General features: G+C 34.9%; 1 protein-coding gene across 1 annotated transcript in view; it reads right to left on the minus strand.

Moving 5' to 3' along the window:
* Positions 1-25,010, minus strand: part of LOC124371269 (tectonin beta-propeller repeat-containing protein-like) — a 78,878-nt gene that overhangs the window by 30,366 nt on the left and 23,502 nt on the right. Inside the window, 12 exon segments of the mRNA XM_046829610.1 lie at positions 1,348-1,481; positions 4,133-4,236; positions 8,439-8,607; positions 9,766-9,922; positions 10,908-11,036; positions 13,337-13,591; positions 14,694-14,866; positions 15,583-15,750; positions 17,375-17,491; positions 17,494-17,606; positions 20,986-21,166; positions 22,467-22,559. Coding sequence (XP_046685566.1) covers positions 1,348-1,481; positions 4,133-4,236; positions 8,439-8,607; positions 9,766-9,922; positions 10,908-11,036; positions 13,337-13,591; positions 14,694-14,866; positions 15,583-15,750; positions 17,375-17,491; positions 17,494-17,606; positions 20,986-21,166; positions 22,467-22,559 — 1,793 coding nt within the window.

Below are 25,010 nucleotides of genomic sequence, written 5' to 3' on the forward strand. Positions count from 1 at the left end.
CGCTTATTTTATTGCACGACTCGGGAAGAGAGTCTGCAGTCCACAAAAGTAGAATAATTACTACTGTGTAGTAAATTACGGGTTATGGAAATTATTGCCCACCATAACAAAACCAAACATGAATAGAGTTCGAGTTTTACAAGATAACCTTTTAAGTCCTGAGTTTACAACGGTGTTGTTACAAGCTACAGCCGGGTTTATTTGCCATATTCAGAGCTGCACAGTCAGTGCAAATGTAGCGTGTTTCTCGCCCACCATGATCAACTTTAGCCATAACTTCATTTACCAGACTGAAATAAAATTCTCTTGAATTGTCACATCAGATTGTGGATGATCAATTGAGTCTGCATCCTGATCACCATCGTTCTCAGAAAAGTTACACTGATGAATGTCTAACTGACAAAATTGATAAAACGTCCTTATTGTTAATACAACTAATTCCTGTAATATTGACTGAGCCACAAGTAAAATATAAAATAAAACATCGTTATTACAACTAAATCCTGCTATAACGACTGAGCCACAAGAAAAATATAAAATAAAACATTGTTATTACAACTAATTCCTGCCATAACGACTGAGCCACAAGAAAAATATAAGATAAAACATTGTTATTACAACTAATTCCTGCCATAACGACTGAGCCACAAGAAAAATATAAGATAAAACATTGTTATTACAACTAATTCCTGCCATAACGACTGAGCCACAAGAAAAATATAAAATAAAACATTGTTATTACAACTAATTCCTGCCATAACGACTGAGCCACAAGAAAAATATAAGATAAAACATTGTTATTACAACTAATTCCTGCCATAACGACTGAGCCACAAGAAAAATATAAGATAAAACATTGTTATTACAACTAATTCCTGCCATAACGACTGAGCCACAAGAAAAATATAAGATAAAACATTGTTATTACAACTAATTCCTGCCATAACGACTGAGCCACAAGAAAAATATAAGATAAAACATTGTTATTACAACTAATTCCTGCCATAACGACTGAGCCACAAGCAAAATATAAAATAAAACAAACTTGTAGTAACAACTTCGAAACTCAACTGAAAAATTAGAAAACAATAACGATCTGTTGCTAATGTCCAGGTTAAACTTCAACATGTGCATCTGTAATAGTTCCTTATTTGACCATCGAAGTAGTAGTTTAAGTAAACACTACCAATGTCATGTAGAGAAGCAGCTGTTTGGAATGTGTTGGAAGTTAAGGGGTTAAAAATGAGAGAACAGGAAAGAGAAGGCTTGTTGGAGTGGTGAGATTTTGACTTGGCGGTATGAGTAACCCCTAGGGTAGAATAAGTACGGTGAGAGATTGAGAAGTACCTGTCAGCTCTGTCGTTGATTGAACCGTTAACGACAAGCCGAGAGCCAGGGGGGAAGCCGTTGGACAGAAGCCAACTGGTGCCTTGCCGCACATCCAAGGGATGGCAGTACAGACCATCTCTCTGCTGGGCCGTCTGTTTAACAGTACATCTACTTAGACCAGTTTGATTTGAATTTTTACATCAATTGAAGACACAATAATTTACTAGCTGTGTTCCAGCACAAAGAAGCTGACTTGTTCCACGAGGATCGTTGGGAAAGTAAGTTGCTTTAAAGAATAAAGTATTAAATTAACTTTAACAGCTCCTTTATTATATACATTTGAAAGAACAACTCGAAAAGCTTTTTACAATATAGCTCATACTTGCATTCAAGCACTTATCATATGTCAGATAAAAACTTTAAAATAACTGTAGAATAAAATTCTGTGACTTATGATGTTAACCAATAGCGGTTTCCCCAATTCACTTGATTGACATTTTTGTTCAACATTCACACGAAACCCATTTTCATTATCAGTGACTACTAGGTTAAGAAATGTTTCACCTTCTTCATAGTGACAGATAAGAAACTTTAGAGCTGGTTTCATTCTTTTTGTTTAGAGTTCATCAGTTAAGAGTTTGGGTACCCATCAAGCACAGAATTCACGATATTCAAGTTTCTAATTTTCATATCACAATTACAATTTTATACACTAGAATGTTAATATACAGGGTGTCCAGCAACCATTGGAGCAAACTTTGCCACATTGTTCAGCAGGCCAAAACTAACAAATAATGCAATATAACAGGTGCCCTATTTCACTTCGTTTAGCGTCTGTCTGTCTGTATGTGTTTTTTGGGAAAAAATTACTACTCAAAACCCACTTAAGATACAGAATTCAAACTTAACAGTAATGTTAACCTAGTGTTGGTCCTTTTCAGTGAAAAAAATAAAACAAATATCTCATTACATTTCAAAATGGCGGCCGTTCAAAATTTTCAAATTGTATTAGCTTTGAAACGGCTACTTTGACAACAAATTCACCAGGATAACTTTTTTTAGCATATTTTATTACCAATTCAACAATTTTTGTTTCAAAAAGATTGAATAACAAATAACTGAGTTACAGCACCAAACGTAAAAACAGGTTAAATCCATGCATTGCAAGTACATACAACAATGTAGTGGATTTTTACGAATAAACTTTTTAAGGTTCTTTATTAAAATAGTGAACAATATTATAACCTGAAATTTAATATTTATTTTTTAAATTTGTTTTAAGGTAAATTTAGTTTGTTTCTTTTGTATTTGTGTGTGTGTAACACATTGATTACTGTACATGGAACAAAAATGATAGTAATTTTTTTTTTAGGTTATAATAATTGTTGTGTTTTTTACCACAAGAAATTTAATGATATGATGTACTTTACAGTTGATGGAAGAATTGACTGCAGTGGCCATTTTAATCACTAGTTTAGAACAATTAGAATGGCACAGCAATCTTTACTACGATGATGCCAGATGCATGTGGAACAGATCAGTTACGCAATTCAAACGTTATATTAGAATAAATTCAAATGACTTAATTGTAACAATTATTAAAGAAATTCATGTTTTATACACAGAATTAAAAAAAATTAAATTCAAGCACAGTAGTTTTGGTCCGAGACTAAAACTGAAGCTATCTATTTCCGCGGACCTCGTTCCTCCTTCGATTATATGCATAATTACCATAGCTGCGTGTCACAAACTGACATGTGACAAATTTTGGTAAGAAACATAAAATAGGAAAATACAAAATGTAAGACTACAAAATATACAATTATATTCCTGTATCAACCACAATATTTTGTTCATTAAGTAAAAGTAAAAACTACCTAAAACCAAAATATTTTTGATAAATCATTAATTTTTTAATGTAAAAATTCAGTTAACTCTTTGTAATCGGGAGGCCACTAATGTGACCAAAACTTGTCTCTTGCCCATCTCAGATGGAGTCTCAGGTGGTTATCCTCACACGTAGTGGCCGGCTGTGTTCTGCGTCACCACTCGGTGCTTGGGTAACTATGAACGTCACTTTTACCCGGAATTAAATGGTAGTATTCGACTTTTGGCTCTTTAAATGACAGATTTAAATGAAATTCTCAAATAATTTACAAAGTTTAATAGCTTCAAGGTTTGAAACTTTATCAATTGGTTATTTATTATTTGTTTTTAAACGAATAAAGTAATATGTAATTTAAGTTATAGATTGATCTTCTTTTAAAGTATTTGCAGAATAAAAATACAACCAGTCTCAAGTAAACCTCTAATATCAACAGAGTATAAACCGTTTCCATATTTTGAGCTCAGTCTCCACCAAATGCACAAGTATTTTAATAAACTGATAGGATACACTATAACAGCTACAGTGACACTGGCACTCAGATAAAAAAACAATTCTGAACGATGTTTAATTTAGTTACTTATTTGGCCGAGAGATTGCAGCACTTTCCACCCACAACTGGATTAGTATTGAATTTTATAACTGCGCAATACATTGGGCCACACGTAGTGGCCTGACGTGCTGAACGGCAAATTACATTAAATCATCAACAGCGAGGTTGAGGGACAGGACGTGGTTATAAATAAATGACCTGTCACAGAGAACACCGTTGTGGCCAGGCAATTTGAGAGGACAATCATGTAAATAATTTAATGTTGATCCTAAAGGGTTAATCAAGAATTTTTAGGAACTATACAATATACACAATTTATATTTACAAAGATTCGATGTAGATAAATAAAACTGATCTCTTAATACCTGGAAAGTAGAAGGGTCGAAAGAGAAGACCTCTCCGAGGCGAGATGTGATCCATATGGAACCTTTCTTGGGTGACCCCTCCAACCCCATCATCTGACAGCACACTGGACAAATAATAGACAGTTCAATATACACATTTTGGAAATTGGGAAATACTGCACTTTATTGAAGGTTTCGTTCTTGAAAGAAAACAGGATTTTTCCGGACATTTGCCATCACTGAGTGATAAAAAAATCAGTATCTAGATCTGCAATCTGATCTCTTCTTCAGGTAAAGAAGAGATCAAATTGCAGATCTCGAAATGTGGTGTTACTGATTTTTTGTATCGCTGAACAATGGCAAATGTCCGGAAAAATCCTGTTTCATTCACAATCCTTCCATCGTCAAAAACAAACTCCAAAAAAAGAATCGTCTCATTCTTGTTCTTCTCTTAGGTTAAGAAGCTGAGAACATCTCAGTGCACTTTGTCCTCAAAGAATCTTACAGATTGTTTCCAGAGTGATAGGATATTAAGGATTGGTAATATTGTAGGTAGGGGCCACCTCCTGTCAAAATCCATGATTCAAGATTCTTTATTTGTCTTTAAACATATATAAATGCAATTGACATCGTCAGAATATTCATATAACTAGCCAATACCAAATTCCTTAATTCCTTGTATACAAAATTGTTCAATAAGCCTATAATAAAAATAAATAAATTATTAAAAACTAATGTACAACTACAATAAATAAGTTCATAACATAACAACAATAAATAGAATATATAAGAAGTAATAACAGAGAAATAAAACAAATAACAACTTAACAAATTTGTAACGGTGGCGTCAAAATTGAAACAGGACAAATGCTCATCAAAAGGCTTTGTCCAATGAGAAATAATAAATAAACTTTAAAAGAAACAAGAAAGATAGAAAAAGTAGACTAAAATTTTATTTCACTAGTGTCACAGGACAAATACTCGTCAATTGAATAAAAGGCTTTGTCCTTTAACCAACTACTAATAGAAGTTTTAAACTTGACAACACTAACTCTCCATGCGTTATCAGGCAAGTTGTTGAAAAGTTTAATTTCCATGCATAAATGACTTTTCTTAGTTTTTTTTTTCCAGCCTAAAATTTACCATATCTAGCTTGCCTTTGTTCCTTGTATTATAATTATGTATATTTTGTCTGAGCTGATATGTTTCTAAATTTTCTTTACATTTTAATAAACATGAATATATATACATACTTGGCAGAGTCATAATTTTGCAATTTTTTTGAAAAGGGGCTTGCAAGAAGTTCTGTCAGGTAAAACTTTTAATAACACTCTTAGCGCCTTTTTTTTGCCATATAAAAGCTTTTTGAGCAGCGCTACTATTTCCCCATAACAAAATTCCATACATTAAAACTGAAATTAAAGAAGGCATAATAGGCTGTCATGAGCATATCCATGCTAACACAGAATCTTAATTTTCTAAGTAAGTAGATGACTCTTGCCAATTTTTTACACATCATTTGCACATGTACATCCCAGCTTAGCTTACTATCCAAATATATTCCTAAAAGTTTTACAGGGTTAAAATTTAAATCATCATAATTATTATTATCAAGAGAGAAACATATATTCTCTGTTTATATCACGGTTTACAACTAGAGAATTAGATCTGAACCATTCATTTGCATCATCTAGCAGCCTCCTACGATTTATCAATAACTGGTCTATTTTTTTCATTGCTACTCACTAGGGTGGTGTCATCAGCATATAGTACAGAAAAAACATGGTATATTGTGTGCAAAGTCATTCACAGCCACTACAAACAGAAAAGGCCCTAACACTGAACCTTGTGGTAACCCCTATTGTAACATTTTTAAGATCCGATTTGTCTCTACCTTGTACTACCATTTGTTTTCTACCATTGAGAATATGATGAAAAGAGCTTCAATTCCTCACCTTTTACACCGTAACCTTCTAGTTTTTTTAAGAGTAATTTATGTGGAATACAATCAAAAGCTTTAGATAAATCTATCAAGGTAGCTGAAACAAATCATTTTATTTTCAAAGCCATCTAAAACATTCGAAACCACTGACTCCACAGCTTGAATTGTATTACGGCTAGGTATAAAACCAAACTGTTCTTTACAAATGTACCCCTTGTTTAACATATAAAAAATATAATTGATTCTTAATGCAGTACTCAAATACCTTGCTAAAAATTGGAACCAATGATATAGGAAACGATAACTAGCAGGATTAGATAGGGGTGATAGATAGGGGTGACTTTAACAACTTTCAAAACTCTTGGAAAAATACCTTGCTGAAGCATAATATTGTATAAGTATACTAAGGGTTTCAATATAAATAGAATTACTTCCTTTAAGATCTTATTGGAAAATCCATATATGTCTTCACAAGAAGAAGAACTCAACTCCTTTTACACATTTTAAAGATATCATATTCTGTAATGTTGCGCCATCTAAAATTACAAGATATGTTATTAATGACTAGATATAAGGTACTGAATTTAAAAAATTTAAAGCTCTGGTCTCATCATTTACGACATTATTATTCAAAAGATAAGCAGCATTGGTAAAATACTCATTAAGTTGTTTTGATTCAATATTATTTGTTTCACCCCCTTTACCATTTTTGACAAGTTTTCAGCTTTAAATAATGTACCATGCTGCTTTACACTTGTTATTAGACTTTTCAATGTAGTTATTGTTTGCTGCTATTTTTGCCTGCTTTATTTTAAAATCTATATGATCTTTTTGCCACCATATAGTCATTCTTAAACCTATTTTTCTCTAAATCACTATTGCATTTCTGAAACCTATCATACAACAACAACAATATCTCTCTTGATTTTTTTAAGTTCAGGAGTAAACCATTTGACTTTTTTTGTTCTCTTTTTAAGGATGTAGACTTAATTTCTCTAACATTACAACAATAATTATAAGTATCTGATACTATTTTTATAAAATAACTAAACGCTTCATCTACATTACTAAAAGAACTTAGCTCTAACCAATCCAATAATTCAAGATGATTTTTAAATACAGCAATTGCACATGGTTTTACATTCCTAATACTACGATACATAACTTCTTTTTCTTTGGTTAACAAGGTTTTATTATTATTAAATGTAGCAATAACACTAGAATGGTCTGATAGATGAGCTTGAAAGACTTCACAATTAGTTTCTATTTGGCAACTCATTAGTTATGATGTTTATCTAAGCAGGCATTTTTTTCTTGTGTTTTCTTTATTTAGGCAATACAGATTATATGATCGTAGAAGGTTTAGAAAGGATCATGGGCATTAATCTTGGGCATAATCCTTATGAGGAAGGATTATGGGCATTAATCTCAGTTATGTCATCTTGGAAGAAGGGAAGCCAGCTATGTGGCGACCTCTCCAGTCAAAGCAGGCAGGGTTGGCAAGCCCATATTTCCAGATTAGCATCTGCTTTTAACACATGAGGAGACCCACCAACTCCAATAGTCATCACTTGCAGTCGACTAGACCTACTGATCTACCCTTGCATCCCAATATATTAACATTTGTGGTTTGTGATGTACTGCTCCTAGACATCAACTGGGTAGCTCAGATTTAGGTGACACATTGGTATTCAATTAGTTTTTAATAAGTGTTTATTACAAGTCAGAAGAATAAATCACCTTTATCATACTTTTATAGGTTTTTTATTTGTACTATGTACATTTCAAATTCAAAGAATTCATCTTCAGGTACTCTGAAGTAGTGAAGCAGACAAATATCCTAGGTATGTCAGCCTCGAGGGCTTTTGTACTCATCACAGTAAAAGAGAAGAAAAGTTATGTATTTGTTTATGCCAAAATCTTTCATAATATATCAGTTATCCGGCAGTTAGTTGACAAACGGATTTCTCGAGTTTAAAGCAAAACTTCACAGCATAGCATTGCTCGATGGTCCCCTTCATGCTGGCGCGATGACAACATAAAAAAATCACACGTCACAAAAATCTACCTCCTGTCTCAACATATGCCTGCAGGCGACTGAATTAAAGTGTGCCTGAGTGGTGGGCGACTCCTCTACCAAGACTCTGTTGAAGATATAGTGAACAAGTCCTGATACTTATTGAACAGACCCTTGTAATTGTGAGAACCAATAAATTTCATTGTGTATGACTGTGGCATATTATGTACATAATGTGTGACCATATTATGTCATGGAAATCGTTTATGGACATGTCGTGTTTTGGAAATCGACAGTCAATTCATGAATTTGTAATACCTGCTTTTTTGTTGTATTCATTGATTATTCACTTGGCACTCCTGACTGACCTGATGTGAGGTTGGCGAGCCAATCGTCGTGATCAACGTCTCCACAGAACTGCAGACGCAGAGGTGCCGTGCGGGTGGCAGCACTGCGCAACGTGTGCACAGCGAGACGCGGGTTGCCAGGCTCGCTACAGCTGCTCACACACACCACTTCACCCAGAGACAGCTGAGCCTGAAAAGCAATTAAGGCTATCCTAAGAGCAGTGTATTTGTTCTATAGCTATTTGTAACAATTCATGATGAAACACTTTTAGGAGTCCAGAAAAATGAGTCATCCTGAAAGTTTATTTTCTGAAAGAGATACCAGCAGATAATGCATACTGCAACCAATCTTACCATTCTTATCAGAATGTCCGAGTACCAGTCAGGACCTGACAGCGACTTGGGCTCATCAGTGTACTTGTGTCATCTTTTTGAAAATCAATTTCGTTAAGTCATGGAGTTATTACGAGAGCATTTTTGAGCTGTAATTTTCTACAATTATAAAGTTTGTTTGTCTCAAAAGGAATGTGTTAAAAATTGCCTTCTTAGTTCTGAAGCACCTTCCCGGCTTGTGCAAGCGTATCTTTAAAGTGGTTGTGCTCACTTATGCGTTGACGGATTTTGTTGAAACTAGTACCATTGGAATTGTAATGAAATTGTTCAAATAGTTGGTGTCTACGTCCTTTATAACTATACTGGGTTTTTTGTTTCTTGACTTAAAAAATTTTCAACAGATGCCATTTTTTTTAATATTAAAGAAAATAACACAATAAGTTTTTAAATTACCCTCTTATCTATTCAAATGTATGGGCCAAATTTGGTTTCTTTATCTTAACTAGTTTTAGAGATTACCATTCATACAAATTTAGTGATGTACAGGTAAATAAAAGTCATTTGATAGGTATTTGGTCTTCCGATCATATGTTAGTTTGGTTATTTAAACACATATGTGAAAGAAACTGTCAAATACAAAATAATTGAATCGTAAAAGTAATGGCTCTGTGGTGTGGTAGTAACACACACACCCGGCAAGTGAGAGATTCGGGTTTGAGTCCCGGCGGAGCAAGTACTTTTTGTGATTCAATGTTTATTGAAATTATATATATCCGCTTAAACAGCGTCTAAAATATAAAACTCAACATTCGCATCAAATCAACCCTTCCAACCACGCACCTTAGCTATGTTATGTGTAGATTTATATGGTTTATATTCCTTCTATACATCTAATGTCTTTTGCATACAAATAGATATGTAAAACACTTGTAAATTATAAACATACAGTCCTTTTTTTACAGCACAGAATCAGATTTTTGCACATTCCACTTATGATGTATAAAGCATCACATACTCTGGTATGGGCCTTGTCTATGGTCAGTACGGACAGGGTGCCGGAGTCCAGACAACCTGCCTGACTGCCCACCCACTCCAGCTCCAGGATACAGTCGTCATACACGGCAGTGCCAGGCAGACAGCACCGGCACTCTCCAGTCTTAACCCAAGAAGCCCTGGAACATGGACATTATCTTTATTGGAATTGGACTGAATTAAACTGAATCTTTGTTTACACAGTTGAACAAAAGTTTTTTTTTGTGTACGTCTCTTCCAGTCATGTCCAATTTGTTAAGGAACTCAAACCTCATACTCAGTTAAAACGAGCTAAATGTACATTTGTTTTCCGTTTACATTTTGATTCAACTTCACACTCTAGACAGTTAGTTAATTTGATAGCTTTCAGCTTATTCACCTCTAAACTTTCCTATTTACCTTGAATTAGGCTTCTCAAAGATTTCAACAATGATGCGGCTGTGTTCACTTCAATTCTTGGGTTTTATCAAGATTCACTAGTTTTGTTTACTGTACTTGACTCAAAATATTAAAAATATATACACTAGACTTGTACATTCACAATAATGGTCTTGTATCAATTATATACAAACAATGTACTATGAATGATAATAATATAATGATAAATGAATTATTTTGTAATTTTAGTTGTGGTGCTTGTCCCTAGACACACGCCTATATCGCCTATGCTTAAATCCGATTTTACTGTTATTAAAAACGTCTTTCAAAGGTATGAAAAAAGTCTGTAATAACAAAAAAACAAACCATTGTTGTTATATTTTCAAGGTTTCAAAATGAATATTTCCGCAGACAACTCAAATTACATTTTTGAACCGAAACAGTACTTTCTACTATATTTGGGGGTGGAGAAAGTTTAAAACACATTTTTTGTTACCACAATAAACAGTTAACAATTACTGTCTTTGTATGCATGATTAAAAATCATTAACTATTATAGTTTTAAAAGGAATTGTTAAAATTAAACCCACTAAACAGCTAGCTAAGAAACTCGGCAATTTCACTGACACCAAAATGAATGAATTAGTTGCCCCAGAAATTCAAATGTGCCAAATCTCAAAATGGACTGCTTAAAAACCCAGTGTTGGGAAGATCAGTGTTTTACTTGTATATTGGTGTGATACTGACATTTCAACAGCGAGTTCGTATTTCTCGAACGTGCTTGTCTCCAGGCTGTGGCGAATCTTGAGATCTGCCAGGATCTTGGAGCGCCATGGTGCACTTTCGAACTGACCACTGGGTACGCCTTCGTGGAACCTGGACAAACGTGATGGAAACTTACATGGACAGGAACAACAAATTTCACAGTATTGATGCAAACTGCACGCGAGTTTCCAGAACTTGTTACCCACTGTCAGGTACTTATACGAGGGCTGCTATTTATATTTGTGGCCTAAGAATGAAAACACAAGCATTTAAAGACAAAATCTATTTTATTGTTTTTCAAAATATTCTCCATGAAGATCAATACACATTACCATGCGTTGGAACCAATTTTCAAAGAACTTTTTCCACTCCGATTTAGGTACTTCTAAAACATGGGTTTTGAATACAGAAACTGCTTCTTCAGGTGTAGAAAACCGTTGTCCACGTAGTTTTTTCTTGATGTTCGGAAACAAAAAGAAATCATTAGGTGCCAAATCAGGGCTGTACGGCGGATGACCCATCAATTCAATGTTTTGCCTTGTCAAAAACTCCATTGTTTCAGCCTATCGGTGGCAGCTCGCATTGTCGTGATGCAGAATGATGCGTCTTTTCTTTGACTTTTCCCGAAGTTTCTCAATGACTTCTGGCAAACAAATAGTGGTGTACCATTCCGAACCGTCTTACGTTGCTCTAATGCCACAGTCGCCACATGACCGGTTATGCCGAAGAAACAGGCAACCATTTGCTTTGATGTGCTTCTTCCACGAACAACTTTGGTTGGATTTAGCTCTTCTTGAAAGACCCATACGGTAGATTGCTGTTTTGTTTCAGGATCATATGAGTATATCCATGATTCGTCACCTGTGCAGATATTATAAACTGCTTTTGATGCACCTTGAGCGAATTTCTGCAACATTTCCTTGCACCAATCAACACGAGCATCCTTTTGCGCGTTTGTCAGGTTATGCGGTATCCAACGTGAACAAACCTTTTTCACATGCAAATGTTCATGCAAGATCTTATTGATGCTTGTCATACTAATGCCTAAAGAAGCCTCAATCTCACGATATGTTACATGACGATTATGTTTTATCACGTCATGCACAGCATCGACGTTTTCTGGCAGAACAACCGTTGTTGGACGACCTTCACGGGATTCGTCCTTGAGTGATTGTCGGCCACGATTGAATTCGTTATACCAGTTTTTAATGGTGCTACAAGAAGGTACTTCATTACCATATAAGGAATTAAGTTCATCTAAGCACTGTTGTCGTGTCAGGCCACGTCGAAAGTTATGAAAAATTATTGCACGAAAATGTTCACGAGTTAATTCCATTTTCTCCTAAGATCACTTTTTCAACGTGCTATCACTAACGCTAACAACAATAAAATGACAAAATGTTTTCGTTGAGGTTATGTTTAACAATGTGAAGGTTGCACTGAAAACATCAGCTGTTGCCTAGCAGCAATCAGTGTTGCCAAGGCCAGAAATATAAATAGCAGCCCTCGTATCCTGACTGCTTACGAGACAGGATTTTCCACACATTTGCCATTGTTCAGTAATCCCATTTCCAGACTTTCCGCCATCTTGTTTCTACTGTGGCAATTGTCATTTAGCCTCTGGTCTGTTTCAGTGATGAGCCATTCAGTGCACACCTATTGTGGCTTGTATTCTTTAGTTCGGATTTGACTATGATGTTTTGTTTATATTAAGTGCATGTTTCAGAGTTAGCGTGCATGGAGTGATCCATGACTTATGCATGCCACAACGCTCTGGTATGGTTGGTTTATATTTTAACCTAGATTGTAGTTATGTGTTAGGTTAGTTATTAACCTGAAGAAGAGATCACACTGCGGATCTAGAAAAGTAGCATTACTGATTTCTTGTATCACTGAATGATGGCATATACCCGGAAGAATCCTGTTTCCTTAACAATGCTTCCATTGTCAAAAAAAACTTTAAGTATGAACGGCTGTGTGAACTTAAGTATGTGGAATAAAATCAATGTATAAGTCCAGGAACTATCTGAACTTTACTAGGTGGAATAAAAAATACCAGAGGTGCAGGGGCTGTGTGTACTTTAGTAAGTGGAATAAAATGAATGCTATACATCCACGAACTATCTGAACTATACTAGGTGGAATAAAATGAATACCAGGAGTGCAGGGGCTGTGTAAACTTAAGTAGATTGAATAAAACGATTACCAGAACTTCAGAGACTGTGTTTAATTAGGTCTAAATAAGAAAAACTCAGACAAATCCTCATCTGCTTTAATGTGAGTTTTTAAAGAAACTTTTAGTAAGTTTAGTTTAGTATGTAAGGTTGTCAAATTTTTTTCGAAAATATAATTTTAATTCAATACCTGTCAGTAATAATGATAAATATTCTTTTGCGTAGTTACGTACGAACCAGTTAGGCAAAACTTGTGGATCTACAGTGACAGCTCCTGCCTCAACACACAACCACACGGTGGTGGCCTGTGACCACGACGGCTCCTCTGGGTCTGGACTATCCCGCTCTCGGAAAGCCTCTCTCTCACATTCTGGGTCCAGCACTCGGTCAGCATCAGTTGTGGGTACTGCCTCCACACCCAGCACCGAGCCCACAGATCGTACAGGACTCCACGCTCGGACACTACGGCGCGACAGGTCCACCTCGCTCTGACTGGAACAGGACAAAGTTAGGTTATGTTAAGGTGGATCAGGTTAAGAGCACTTTTTCATGAGCCTGTAAAATTTGTTTGACTTTGTTGAATTTCAAATATCCGTGTTTGTGTAAATTTGTTTGCGAACTGTCTTTTGTATAGTTTTATTAAATCACTTCACGACACCACTGGCTACCTGATGTTATTTAAATTTCTATTACTTGCATTCCTGATAGTAGTTTTATCATTCTGAAACTGAAATTGTAGAAATTCTGCATATAGTATCACAGGTACGAAATTTGAAGGAAGGTAAAAAAACTAATTTTTAATTTAATATAAAAATTTATTTTTACCTAAAAATGTTCATTTTTCTCTCAGAAATGTTTTTGTTAAATATTTTATTTTTCAAACGACTTATACTCGTTTGAAACGCTCTTTAATAAAAAATATACTACAAAAAATTAAAAATATTTACTATGGATCCAAAATAAAACACTATGTAAAGGATTTGCTTAAAATCTTAGCATCTTAAGTAGTTTTCCACCATATTATCATAGCTTACTAGATATTATTTGAAAACAATATTAAAAACAAATCGGTTTTAAAATGTCTGAACATTTTTAAACAATTTTTCTCATAGACCCTTAGAGTTTTACTTCTTGCGTTGTACACTTAAAATTTTGACATTTTTTGGGAAAATATTTTGTTTTCTTATGACACTCAAATCTGTTAATCTGTTTCTCTTAATGAAAACTGATATTAGTTATTGGTTAAATATATTTGAAAAAATACAAAATAAATAATAACAATATACTTGGAATATTACCATACTTGCATGTCAAAATGTTGTGTCTTGGTACAGATTTCTGATATGAACACACGAGAAAATGTTTTAAAAAATTCCTTTTTTTATTTGTGGCTTCCAAACTGACATTTATATTGTATTTTGTTGGATGGAGATATTAAAAAGTAAATCCTGTGAGCAAAGAACAAAACTTTCACACGTGACGTCCAGGGTTTAATTCAATTTGATTCCAACAATATGCATGACAAAGTCTCCAATCAACAACCATTACCAGTTCATATTTCAATTTTTATATTACAGTATATTCAGAGCTCGACCTGTTCTCGAGGATGGGTTGTTCGACAGCCCCGCTCTCCGAAGCCTGCCGGTAGTGACGCAAGGCCGCACTGTCGGTGGAGCGTCGCCACGCCTTGCTCTGTAACCGCAGCGACACAGGAGCAGAGTGAGACGTCTCCTCTCCCCCCGTCAGGTCGGCCAGGCTGTTCCGATTCTGATAACAACACGACCAGTTCAGACCTGACTGGCACTTACCAACCAAACATGAAAATAACCCTGATCACAGCCAAGAAAAGCTGGATAACTTACAAAACAAATTTAATTAACCCTTTGATAGGCCACCTCTCTCAGTACTAAGCACTATTTTAGTGTTTATGTTCAGCTAAATAATTCATAACTTAAAAATAATAAACATAATGAAATGTTATTTATTTTATTACGTAGCAAGAAAACTAGGCAGTAACTTGTAATATTTGAATGATAAAAAATGTTAAAAAATTTGTAATAAAATAATATAAACAAAAATTAAATATTTACATATTTTTTTAAATTTGGAATAAAAAGTTGTAATTTTTTAATCTTGATTTATTTGTATGCAACTTTTTTTGTTTCTAATGTACATGCAAAATTATTTCGGAGGGACTTAGGCCACTGGGGGGGCTTGGAAATCTTTTTACGGGAAATTGTTGAGCTGCAAGACCTTGTATATGTGTTTTAGCTTTAAACAAACTACTGTGTGTAATTTAATGTTCTCTATCAAAATTTCAGGGAGGGGAGTTTGGACCCCCTTAGCCCTCCTTATATACACCCATGCTATTATGTGTTGGCTATACACAGCCAATACGGATATTTTAATTCAGAACTGAGACCACAATTTTAGAATTGAATCTTTTTTGGTACTGGTTCATCCATAACTATTATATTGCTGACCAGAGAACTTGTGCTGTTGTGCTTGCCGGAGGGCAGGCTGGCACAGCTGCTTGCACGGCTATACTGCGTAGCCGCGTACAGAGGACGCCATCGTCGACCTGTCATCTCCGCAGCTGTCACGCCAGCACGATAATACACAGTGCGATCCTCACTGCCCACGCCAAACACCTGGCAACACACCGCTTGCTTCTTATATTCATCTAAGCATAACATTTAACTCTTCGCAAGCTATTAATAGATCCATTAACTTTCCTATAACACCAAGACAAGTAAAACAATGTTGTTTCGTTAAGTTCAAAGCTTATTTTTATTATAGCTAAATTATAGAAGATAAAAGCAAAAAAAGTATAAAACCGGGCATTTGACATTAAATTAGTTTCAAAATGACTATGCCTGACCAGTTCGACACGGAGGCCGAAAACGCAGAGTGGAATCCACTGACTCTGAGTGAAAAGTGAAACTTTGTATATATTGTACATATGTAAATAAGGTAGGATTCATTTTATTTTTATTTTAACTGTCATAAATCATAAGATTATGTTTACCCATGAAAGATTTTATTTCTTTAGCGATCAATCTATAAAAAAAAAACAAGAAAACAGTAACTGCGAGCACTTTTTCCTACAAAGCTATGCAACAAACAAGTTTTGAGGTAAAAGTTGGGTCAACTTTAAATTAAATATTAATTTTTACATATACAGTAGACATACTTCCTGGCCTTTAAAATTTTATCTCTTTGTATTTTTTAAGACATGTGTTTTTATTTAAGTCTAAATTGTTTGTATTATTACTTTACTTTTATTTCAGTTATGTGGGTCTGACGATGTGTTCATTGAGCACGAAAGGCCTCACAAAAATAAAAATTTGTCATTTATTGGAGTGTTTGTTCATAAATTAAGCAATAAGTTATATGTTTACAGTTGTGATGTAAAACTTATTGTTAAGCACAACAGATATTTATAAAAATAATTCAAAAAAAAATTTTTTTAATTTGGTTACAAAAATTTTTTAAATTTGGTTAAAACATTTTTTTTATACATGGAAACAATAAGTTATTGTTATTGTAATGTTCTCCACATATTTTGAGTAAATTGGAATATGACTGTTTACATTTAGACCAACAGTTATGAAATGGGATACATTATAAAAAACATTTGCATTGCTGTTGAAATAGAGCCACCAGTACAAAGTGATACCATTGCCAGTTCTATAGTTAAGTTTGTGATGCTGAAAAAAAAATACTAAGGACAACTTGAGGGTGTAAAAGAACCTGCTGTACTGATGGCCATTTTGATTAAGTCCCATAAAGAAATGTTAAATTTCAAACACCTTTAAACCCTTAAATTTTAGTAGTGAATTTATGGGAGTTGTCTCATTTTAAAGATATGACTAACCAATTATTTTCAGGTTTTAGAAAATTTTTACTTGTAATTCAGAAAAAATCTAACTTTTTTTATACTTCATCATTTAAACGTTCAAAAACTAACACACTTCCAAGAAAAACCAAACAGCATTTGGACATGTGTTGAACATGTCTGTAAAATGAGAAATATGCTTAATTCAATTTTTGAGGTTTAACATGAATCTTATAGAATAAAATTCAAGGTCGTTTTGCCACAGCTGACTCGTAACGCTTCTGAGATACGGAATGCAAGTCCCACATCTTTAGGTTAAAGAATCGTATGTTTGAGATGCTCCTACCTTGACACGCCAATCTTGAACAATCTTTGAACGCTGAAAACAAAGAATGGACCACACTTCAAATATATTACTTATAAAAAAATAGACAGACCTGATCGTTGGTGGCAACGGACACCATCGCCATCCCTCCCACCATCTCGACCCAACCTGAGCCACGGGCGAGCTCATCGCTGGCCCCGCCCTCGGCCATCCCGCCCCTCACGCCTTTTTCCGCCACCACACACGGTGATCGTTGCTGATCGCCCACACGCTGTGTGTGCCCACGCTCACCCTCGTCAGTTTCAACCCCTCCTCGGGAGCAGCCACTTCCAGCCAGTGCGAACCTACCAAGTCATATTCTACATGTCATACCATTGTAACAGAAGATCGGATGTGTGATCTGTGTAATCGTGTAACTACTCAAATTACATGCTCCATTAAGATGTACTTAAATGTTTAGAATTGGGATGGGTTGATTCTAACACTCAATTTTTATCAGTTACATCTGTTAAAGTTGAATCTACTCCGTCAGTTCCACATTCTCAGCATGTTACATTCTATTTTGTATAACGATCATTCCCCTTCCTATCTGTCTGAACGCTTTTCTTTCATTTCTGAAACAAGCAATTGGAATACTCGACGTGGAGCCTCTCTGTTATCTATTCCTGTTCATAGATCCTCTATTTACAGTAAATCATTCACAGTCTCTGCTTGTCGACTTTGGAATAATCTCCCGGATCATATTAGAGGTATTCGTAGTCGGGAACGGTTTCGGGGGGTGCTTAGGGACCATCTGTTTTGGGCCTCTTCGGGTTGACGATATCGTGGCATAGGGTATGGGACGATGGCTTTGTATGAATGGTGATGGATGAATGTCTGTTAAATTCCTTGTAAGTTTTATTCTATGTATTTATTTTTAGTTTCATAGAAAACCTTTGTTTCATTTTATTACCTTATATAAATAGATATTATAATTTTCGATTGTAAAATAGTAATGTAAACTGTATTGTGGCTCTTATTTTACAGTAATAGTAGAGTTTATTAATTTATGGTTAGGTGTAAGAGAGGACTTAATAGTCCTAACCTCGCCAATTGAATATGTTTTACGTTGTATTCAATAAAGTCATTTTTCATTTCATTTTTCATTTCATTTTTATACTCTCTTAGGACAAAAAGTTCTCCTGATTTTGAAAAAGTATTCATAGCCCACAAAGCTGTTCTGAGAGCAATAGTTGGTGCAAACTTTAAAGAGAGCTGCTGACCGCTATTTAAAAAATCTAAAATACTCACACTACCAGGTTTACATATTTTTGAACTGTTGAACTTAGTCCATAAAAATCCAAACTCCTTTGACCGATACAAAAATCAGCATAATCAAAATACTGGACACAAAAATCTTCTTGCCTTTCCAATTAATAAAACTTCTTTATTTGAAAAAAGTCCACTATACAGTGTATGGGAATTTGCTTATATAATTGTTTACCTTTATCACTACAAGAGCTTAAAAATATTAATTTTAAAAATTGTATTAAAAATCTCCTCATAGAAAAAGCTTATTACAGAGTAAATGAAATGCTGACAGATTTTTCAAACAATAAAAAGAACAATAACTAATCAATTTAAAAATCCCAGCCCATGCAATTTTTCATTATTACACCATATTGTCCCTTCAGTCTCTGAAAAATAAAGATGATTTGTTATTCTTTATAGACATAATACATTATAGACAATGCATGCAGTACAAACCTGAACGCTTGTATTTTAGTTATACTTTTAAAACACTTGACCATGCACCTGTTTGTATTACTTATCTAATTATTCAAACGTCAATCAATGTGCAAAGAATACTTTGAATTTGAAGCTGAGAAGTTGCACTTTGTCGTAAAAAGACCTTTGCGGTGCTTCCGGAGTGACAGGATATTCTAGATGTTTAAGGTTGCGGATAGGGGTGCCCCCGTTGAGACCCATGAGGAAGGATTTTGGGCATTAATTATTCATGTCACTTTGGAAGAAGGTGAGGCGAGCTCTTTAAAAGCCTCTCTAGTCAACGTGGGCTGGAGTGGCATGACTTTATATGTCTAGGCTAGCAACAGCCCTTAACATTTAAGGAGCCCCACCAACTCCAACAGTCACCCCCTATAGTAGACTAAACTTTTCGATCTACCCTTTTTGTCTTGACATTTGCAGTTAATGATGTGCCACTCCATAGGGTTGCGTAGATTTAATCGTTTTTGCTGTCTCCAGTGTAGATTCAACTGGAAGGTATAGACCAGCCAAAAGTGAATTATCCTAGTGCCGATTCTCAATACAGCAGCTCTTTTTACTCGATTTCAATACCAATATTTTCAAAGTATTTTATTGCAAAAATTTAAAAAAATATTAAACGAAAACTTGAAAAGTCACAATTTCACAATACCATTACAGTAGCAGTTTAGTTATGAGTTAGAGCTGAATCTTGAATTCAAAATACACTTCAAATGAGTATTTGCGGCAGTAAAAAAATACACATGGTCACTAATTTTATTCATCACATAATTTGTATAATATTTTGTGTAGTTATATCCTTTATAGGAATATATACATATAAATAAAATAATAATAATAATAATGATTTATTTTCTCAAAATACATTACAGAATTGTACAGAAACCATGTTTACATCCAATATTACCATAATATCTACTAATGTACAATAGAAATACAAATATAAAATATACGTTCTAATATAGAAAATAACTAACCTCCAAGGCAAAGCCTGTGTGGAGGAAATTAACACACAATTTTTCCTAGAGTGATGGCTAAATCTTCTATTTAACATAAAATATATAGATCCAAACTTTAAGTACTATATGTACAATACATTAACTAATATATAAATTTCACAAAGTTGTTACTAGTGGAAAATTAGGAGCCTATAAGTTTCATATAATACAATTTAAATTTTATATGTAATAAGTATGCATGTATACTCCTATTAGCTAGACATTTTAACGATAACAAAAAAACCATTCAGCATAATATATTCTTAGTTATAAACAACATAGGAACCAGTACCATATTCAGAATCAAAAATCAAAACCACAATTTTGGTATTGGTATCGAAATCAAATTTGTTTGTATCAGGCCAATCACTAGTTAAAAACAATTTAAAACCTATTAAAGGATTTACATTTGACAAAGTATTTATTTCTTCCTAAATGGGGTAGTGTTTGAAAATATGACCATTATTATAACAAATTTAAATTTGCAGTAAAACGTTTAGTGGTTAATTCACTTTCCAATCACACAGGTCTTTCCCTAAGATGTGTTGCTAAAATGGATATCAGGATGATGTGATTTGTTCCTCCTGCTTTCCACAAGTATTTTTTCTCAGCAAGTGATAAAGCACCAGTTAGCCCATTGTATAATAGTATCTTGTTCAAAAGATTTTGATTTCATTGATTAATCAGATTGATTGATTGTGCAACATTTGGTACTTTCTGATTAAACGGAGGCCACCTATTCAAAAAGCATGCTGAGCATGCTGCGGATGATGTGGTTAGGCGATTTAGGTTTACTAACCTAACCTAACCTAACTTTACCATTAGTATTTATTATGTAACTGGCCACCCAAAGTTGCTAAATCCAGTTTATTATCGGTAGCCTCCATTTAATCAGAAAGTACCCAAAATTTCAATCCTCTCCAAGTTAATAACCTAGCGATTCTTGAGCCGAGATACTGACCTGTGGGCGAGACGCCAGTGACGCCACCACGCACCAGGGCTCGGCCGTTGAACATGATGGCCCACACCAGTCCCGTGGAGCCGCAACTGATGTTTATCACATCACAACCGGGTGGCATCGTGACGCAATTCCATCTCACACCTTCCGGCGACACTCTACTCACTCCAGACCGCCACATCACCTGTTCAAATGTCACGCATGTCAGGACGTGCAGTCTGTATTTCACAACACAAGAAATCCGATTAACTTTTCACTTGTTTATTTAGATTTCTGTCACTATTATTCTGTCTGACTTACTTCAGTGCTTGAACTGTAGCAAAAGTGTACAAAGACAACCTATGAACGTTAGCCTACAGTCTGACGATTGTCCTGAATAAAGTACAAATTAGTTGCTATAAAAGTATACTTAAAAGACTGTCATCTGTTCTATTAATACGTAACAAAATGCTTTATACATCAGTAGGAAAGTGGAATAATATGGCTAAAAACTAATATCATGCTGACTTTTAAAAAAATTTTTGTTTTATTACAACAGTGCTTATACCAATACACACCTGACAAAGAAAAAATAGGAATACAATTTAATTTCTCAAATTAACAAACACTATTTCACCTCTGGAACAATCAAGAAGACATTTTGCTTCTTTGAGAATCAGATTTTACTCCTGCCTCAAATAATTTTACAATTTTTACAGCCAATTACTCACTTGATATTTTTAATATACTGGTAATAATCAATTAATTAAATACAAAACAAACAATAATTTCAAACTAAAAAATCTAATTTTGTTTACCCCCGGTTTATTAAAAATGAACAAATATTTCAGAAAAGTGTATATTTTTTGATTGCATATTTTAATTTATTGGTTAGTTTTAATCACAAAAAATACAAAACATCTTTGACTGTTTTTTTTGTTGGTTTTCAAAAATGTCTTTTAAATTAATGAAAATCTAGATACCCCTCTTTTAAATTCATTCTATACATTATTTACACATAATAACTCATACTTGTTTGTGAATAACAGTTTTAGTAGTATCTTACTCTTTATGTGTAACCTTGAAGCAAGGAGCCGCGATAACGTAACTGTAACGTGAATCTCTGCTTACGTTACGCATCGAGCAAACTACAAATCTCAATGTAAACCGACCAGCATGCCACATCATCCAGCAGCAAAACAGTAAACTAGGTACTGATATTTATTGCACTGCATTCCCACTAGTCAAAACATCACCTGTCAAGGGTAAAAATAAAATGGTAATTGCTGCACGACGGATTAACTCGGCAGTGGCCATTTTATTGCCAAAAGTCAGTGACGAATTAACATAGCAAGAGTAGTTAAGTGGTGTAAGTTTATTACTGACAATGGATGACAGTTAGATACAGTAATGAAGTAATACAGGGTTGCAATTGTTTCTCATCACACGCGCAACTCACTACACACTTATGGTAACTAATACAAGTATAAATATAACCGACTCACTCTGCCGTATGCCGTGACAGCCCACACCTGCATGGATCCAGCCGCACTACCTGGCACGTTGGTTCCTCCTATACTCACATCGATGAAGGGTTCCTGTAAAGCAAACAAGCAGCTCAGTTTACAATGTGAATTTTGTATTAAATTCTCACACTTGGTCTTGGTTTACAATCAGCGAAGACAAAACTATGAATTAATATAAATAAATGTTCCTTTTGACCAGACTGGTCAAATGTACAACATACCCTATTACTAATTTCATCCTGTTTTATTGTGTGCCTTTGTAGGATTTAAAATATCAATTAATTATAACCATGGATTCTGTTATTAATGTTTTTATAACATATCTCTACATTTTTACATATTTTGCCTTTAATTAATGTAACTTTTGGAAATGGTAATTAAACAACTTCTAATTATTTTTTCTTGTTCATCTTTTTCCGAAATTGGAAGGATAGGCAATTATACAGGGCAACAATATCAACTTTTATAGAGAACACATGAAGCAACATTATAACTTCAGGGAGAACAGAGAGCTTTTACCAGCCAATGAATCCACCTCAGAGCCATCAAATCAACTACAGCAAACTAATTTTTTAGACAGCGCCAAGACGATCAAAACCAAAATGAAAACGAAGGAAACGTTGAACTCATCAGAAACCCATTAAATAGAATGCCTTTAACCATCTTTCACCAAAACGCAGACACCATAGCCAACAAAATTGATAGACTCAATGCTCTTCTTGATACCTTAAAACCCAACCTAGTAGTTATCACAGAGCATGGACAAAAAGAAGAAACCCTTGCCAACACTAGACTCATTGGATATAGTCTAAAAGCAGCATACTGCCGAAAGTCACATCGCAAAGGTGGAGTGGCCATTTACGCTCATGATTCAATGGATGGGAAGATAGAAACAATTGACAGTGAGGATGTTAGTATCGAAATGACATGTGAGCTAGCGACAGTAAAAGTTAAAACCGGTAAAACATCTCTATTTGTTATGGGAGTCTACAGAACAGATGGCAACCTTGAAGAAGGACTGGAAGCAATCTATGATTCACTTGACAACATATGTGCAGAAAAACATCCTACAATTCTCGTGGGTGATATCAACATTGATTGTCTTGACAAGGGGAATGACTACTATAGACTACGAGATACATTAAATTGCCACAGCATGTATAGAGTAGACCTGCCGCCAACTCGAATAACACCAACATCAATGTCATCAAATGACAGCGTGTGTACAAACATGGAAGAAGAAGAGATCAAAGTGGAAATTATAGATGCAGGAATATCTGACCATACAGGACAGATGTGCAGAATCCAAAGAGACACAGGACCCACTACTCTTCAGTCAACCTCTAAAAGAAGAAACATGAATGACAGAAACCTACATAAACTAAAAGACCTACTCAAGCAGGAAAACTGGGAAGAAGTTTAGAACACTGAAAATGCTAATGAAGCCTATATCAAGTTCAACAATACCTTACGAGCCCTCAACCACTGCTGCCCTCACATTACTTCTACACGAAGAAAGAAAAAGAACTACACAGTCTTATGCAACCCTGTAGTAACTCAAATAAAACAAGAGTTTCTTAAAGCCCAAAATACCTACCAAACAACCGGTCAAGAAGAGCACAAAATAAGGGCACTATCTTTGAAAAAAGATTACGACCTGCAGCTCCGGCAATTAAGAAAACAAGCTAATGTAAATAAAATCCAAGAAGCAAACAATAAATCCAAAGCAATCTGGAACGTTATCAACGATGAGAGGAAGAAGAAAGAAGAAACCGTTCAATTAAATAAACTCATAATTCAAGACCAGGAGCTTATAAACCCTAAAGAAATATCAGACTACTTGAATGAATTCTTTACCTCCATTGCAGAAAAAACAATAAGGGAAATCGGAACTGTAAACCCTACGCCAGCACTGCCTGAATCCAACAGAAACTGTCCAAATTTGGTTCTAACACCGACATCCAGGCAAGAAATGACCAAAACCATCAGGTCAATACAAACAAAAACCTCAAAAGGATATGATGACATCTCATCCAAATTAATAAAGCTGTGTGAAGATGAAATAAGAGAGCCATTGATTGACATTACAAACAAATCACTTAGTTCAGGAATATTCCCTGCAGCATTGAAGATAGCAAAGGTTTATCCAAAATTCAAACAGGGCCTAACAACTGATGCAGCAAACTACCGACCCATTTCACTAATTCCAACTATATCCAAAATAATTGAAAAACTAGTACTTGCCCGACTTCTCGAACACCTTTCCTCTAACCATCTGCTAACACCACATCAGCATGGCTTTATAGCAGGAAGGTCCACAACAACCGCCCTTATAAGCCTCGCTGAGTTTTTGGGACCAACGAGAGAGCGGAAGCAACGCAGCAGCCATCTTTCTTGATTACAGCAAGGCGTTTGATTGTCTGGATCACAAGCACCTTCTGAACAAACTAACAAGCCTTGGAATACGAGGAACTGCAAAGGCATGGTTCACCAGCTACCTGACTGGAAGGAGTCAAATAGTAG

Source organism: Homalodisca vitripennis, unplaced genomic scaffold, assembly GCF_021130785.1.
Source record: "Homalodisca vitripennis isolate AUS2020 unplaced genomic scaffold, UT_GWSS_2.1 ScUCBcl_1146;HRSCAF=4409, whole genome shotgun sequence".
Classification (NCBI taxonomy): Eukaryota; Metazoa; Arthropoda; class Insecta; order Hemiptera; family Cicadellidae; genus Homalodisca; species Homalodisca vitripennis.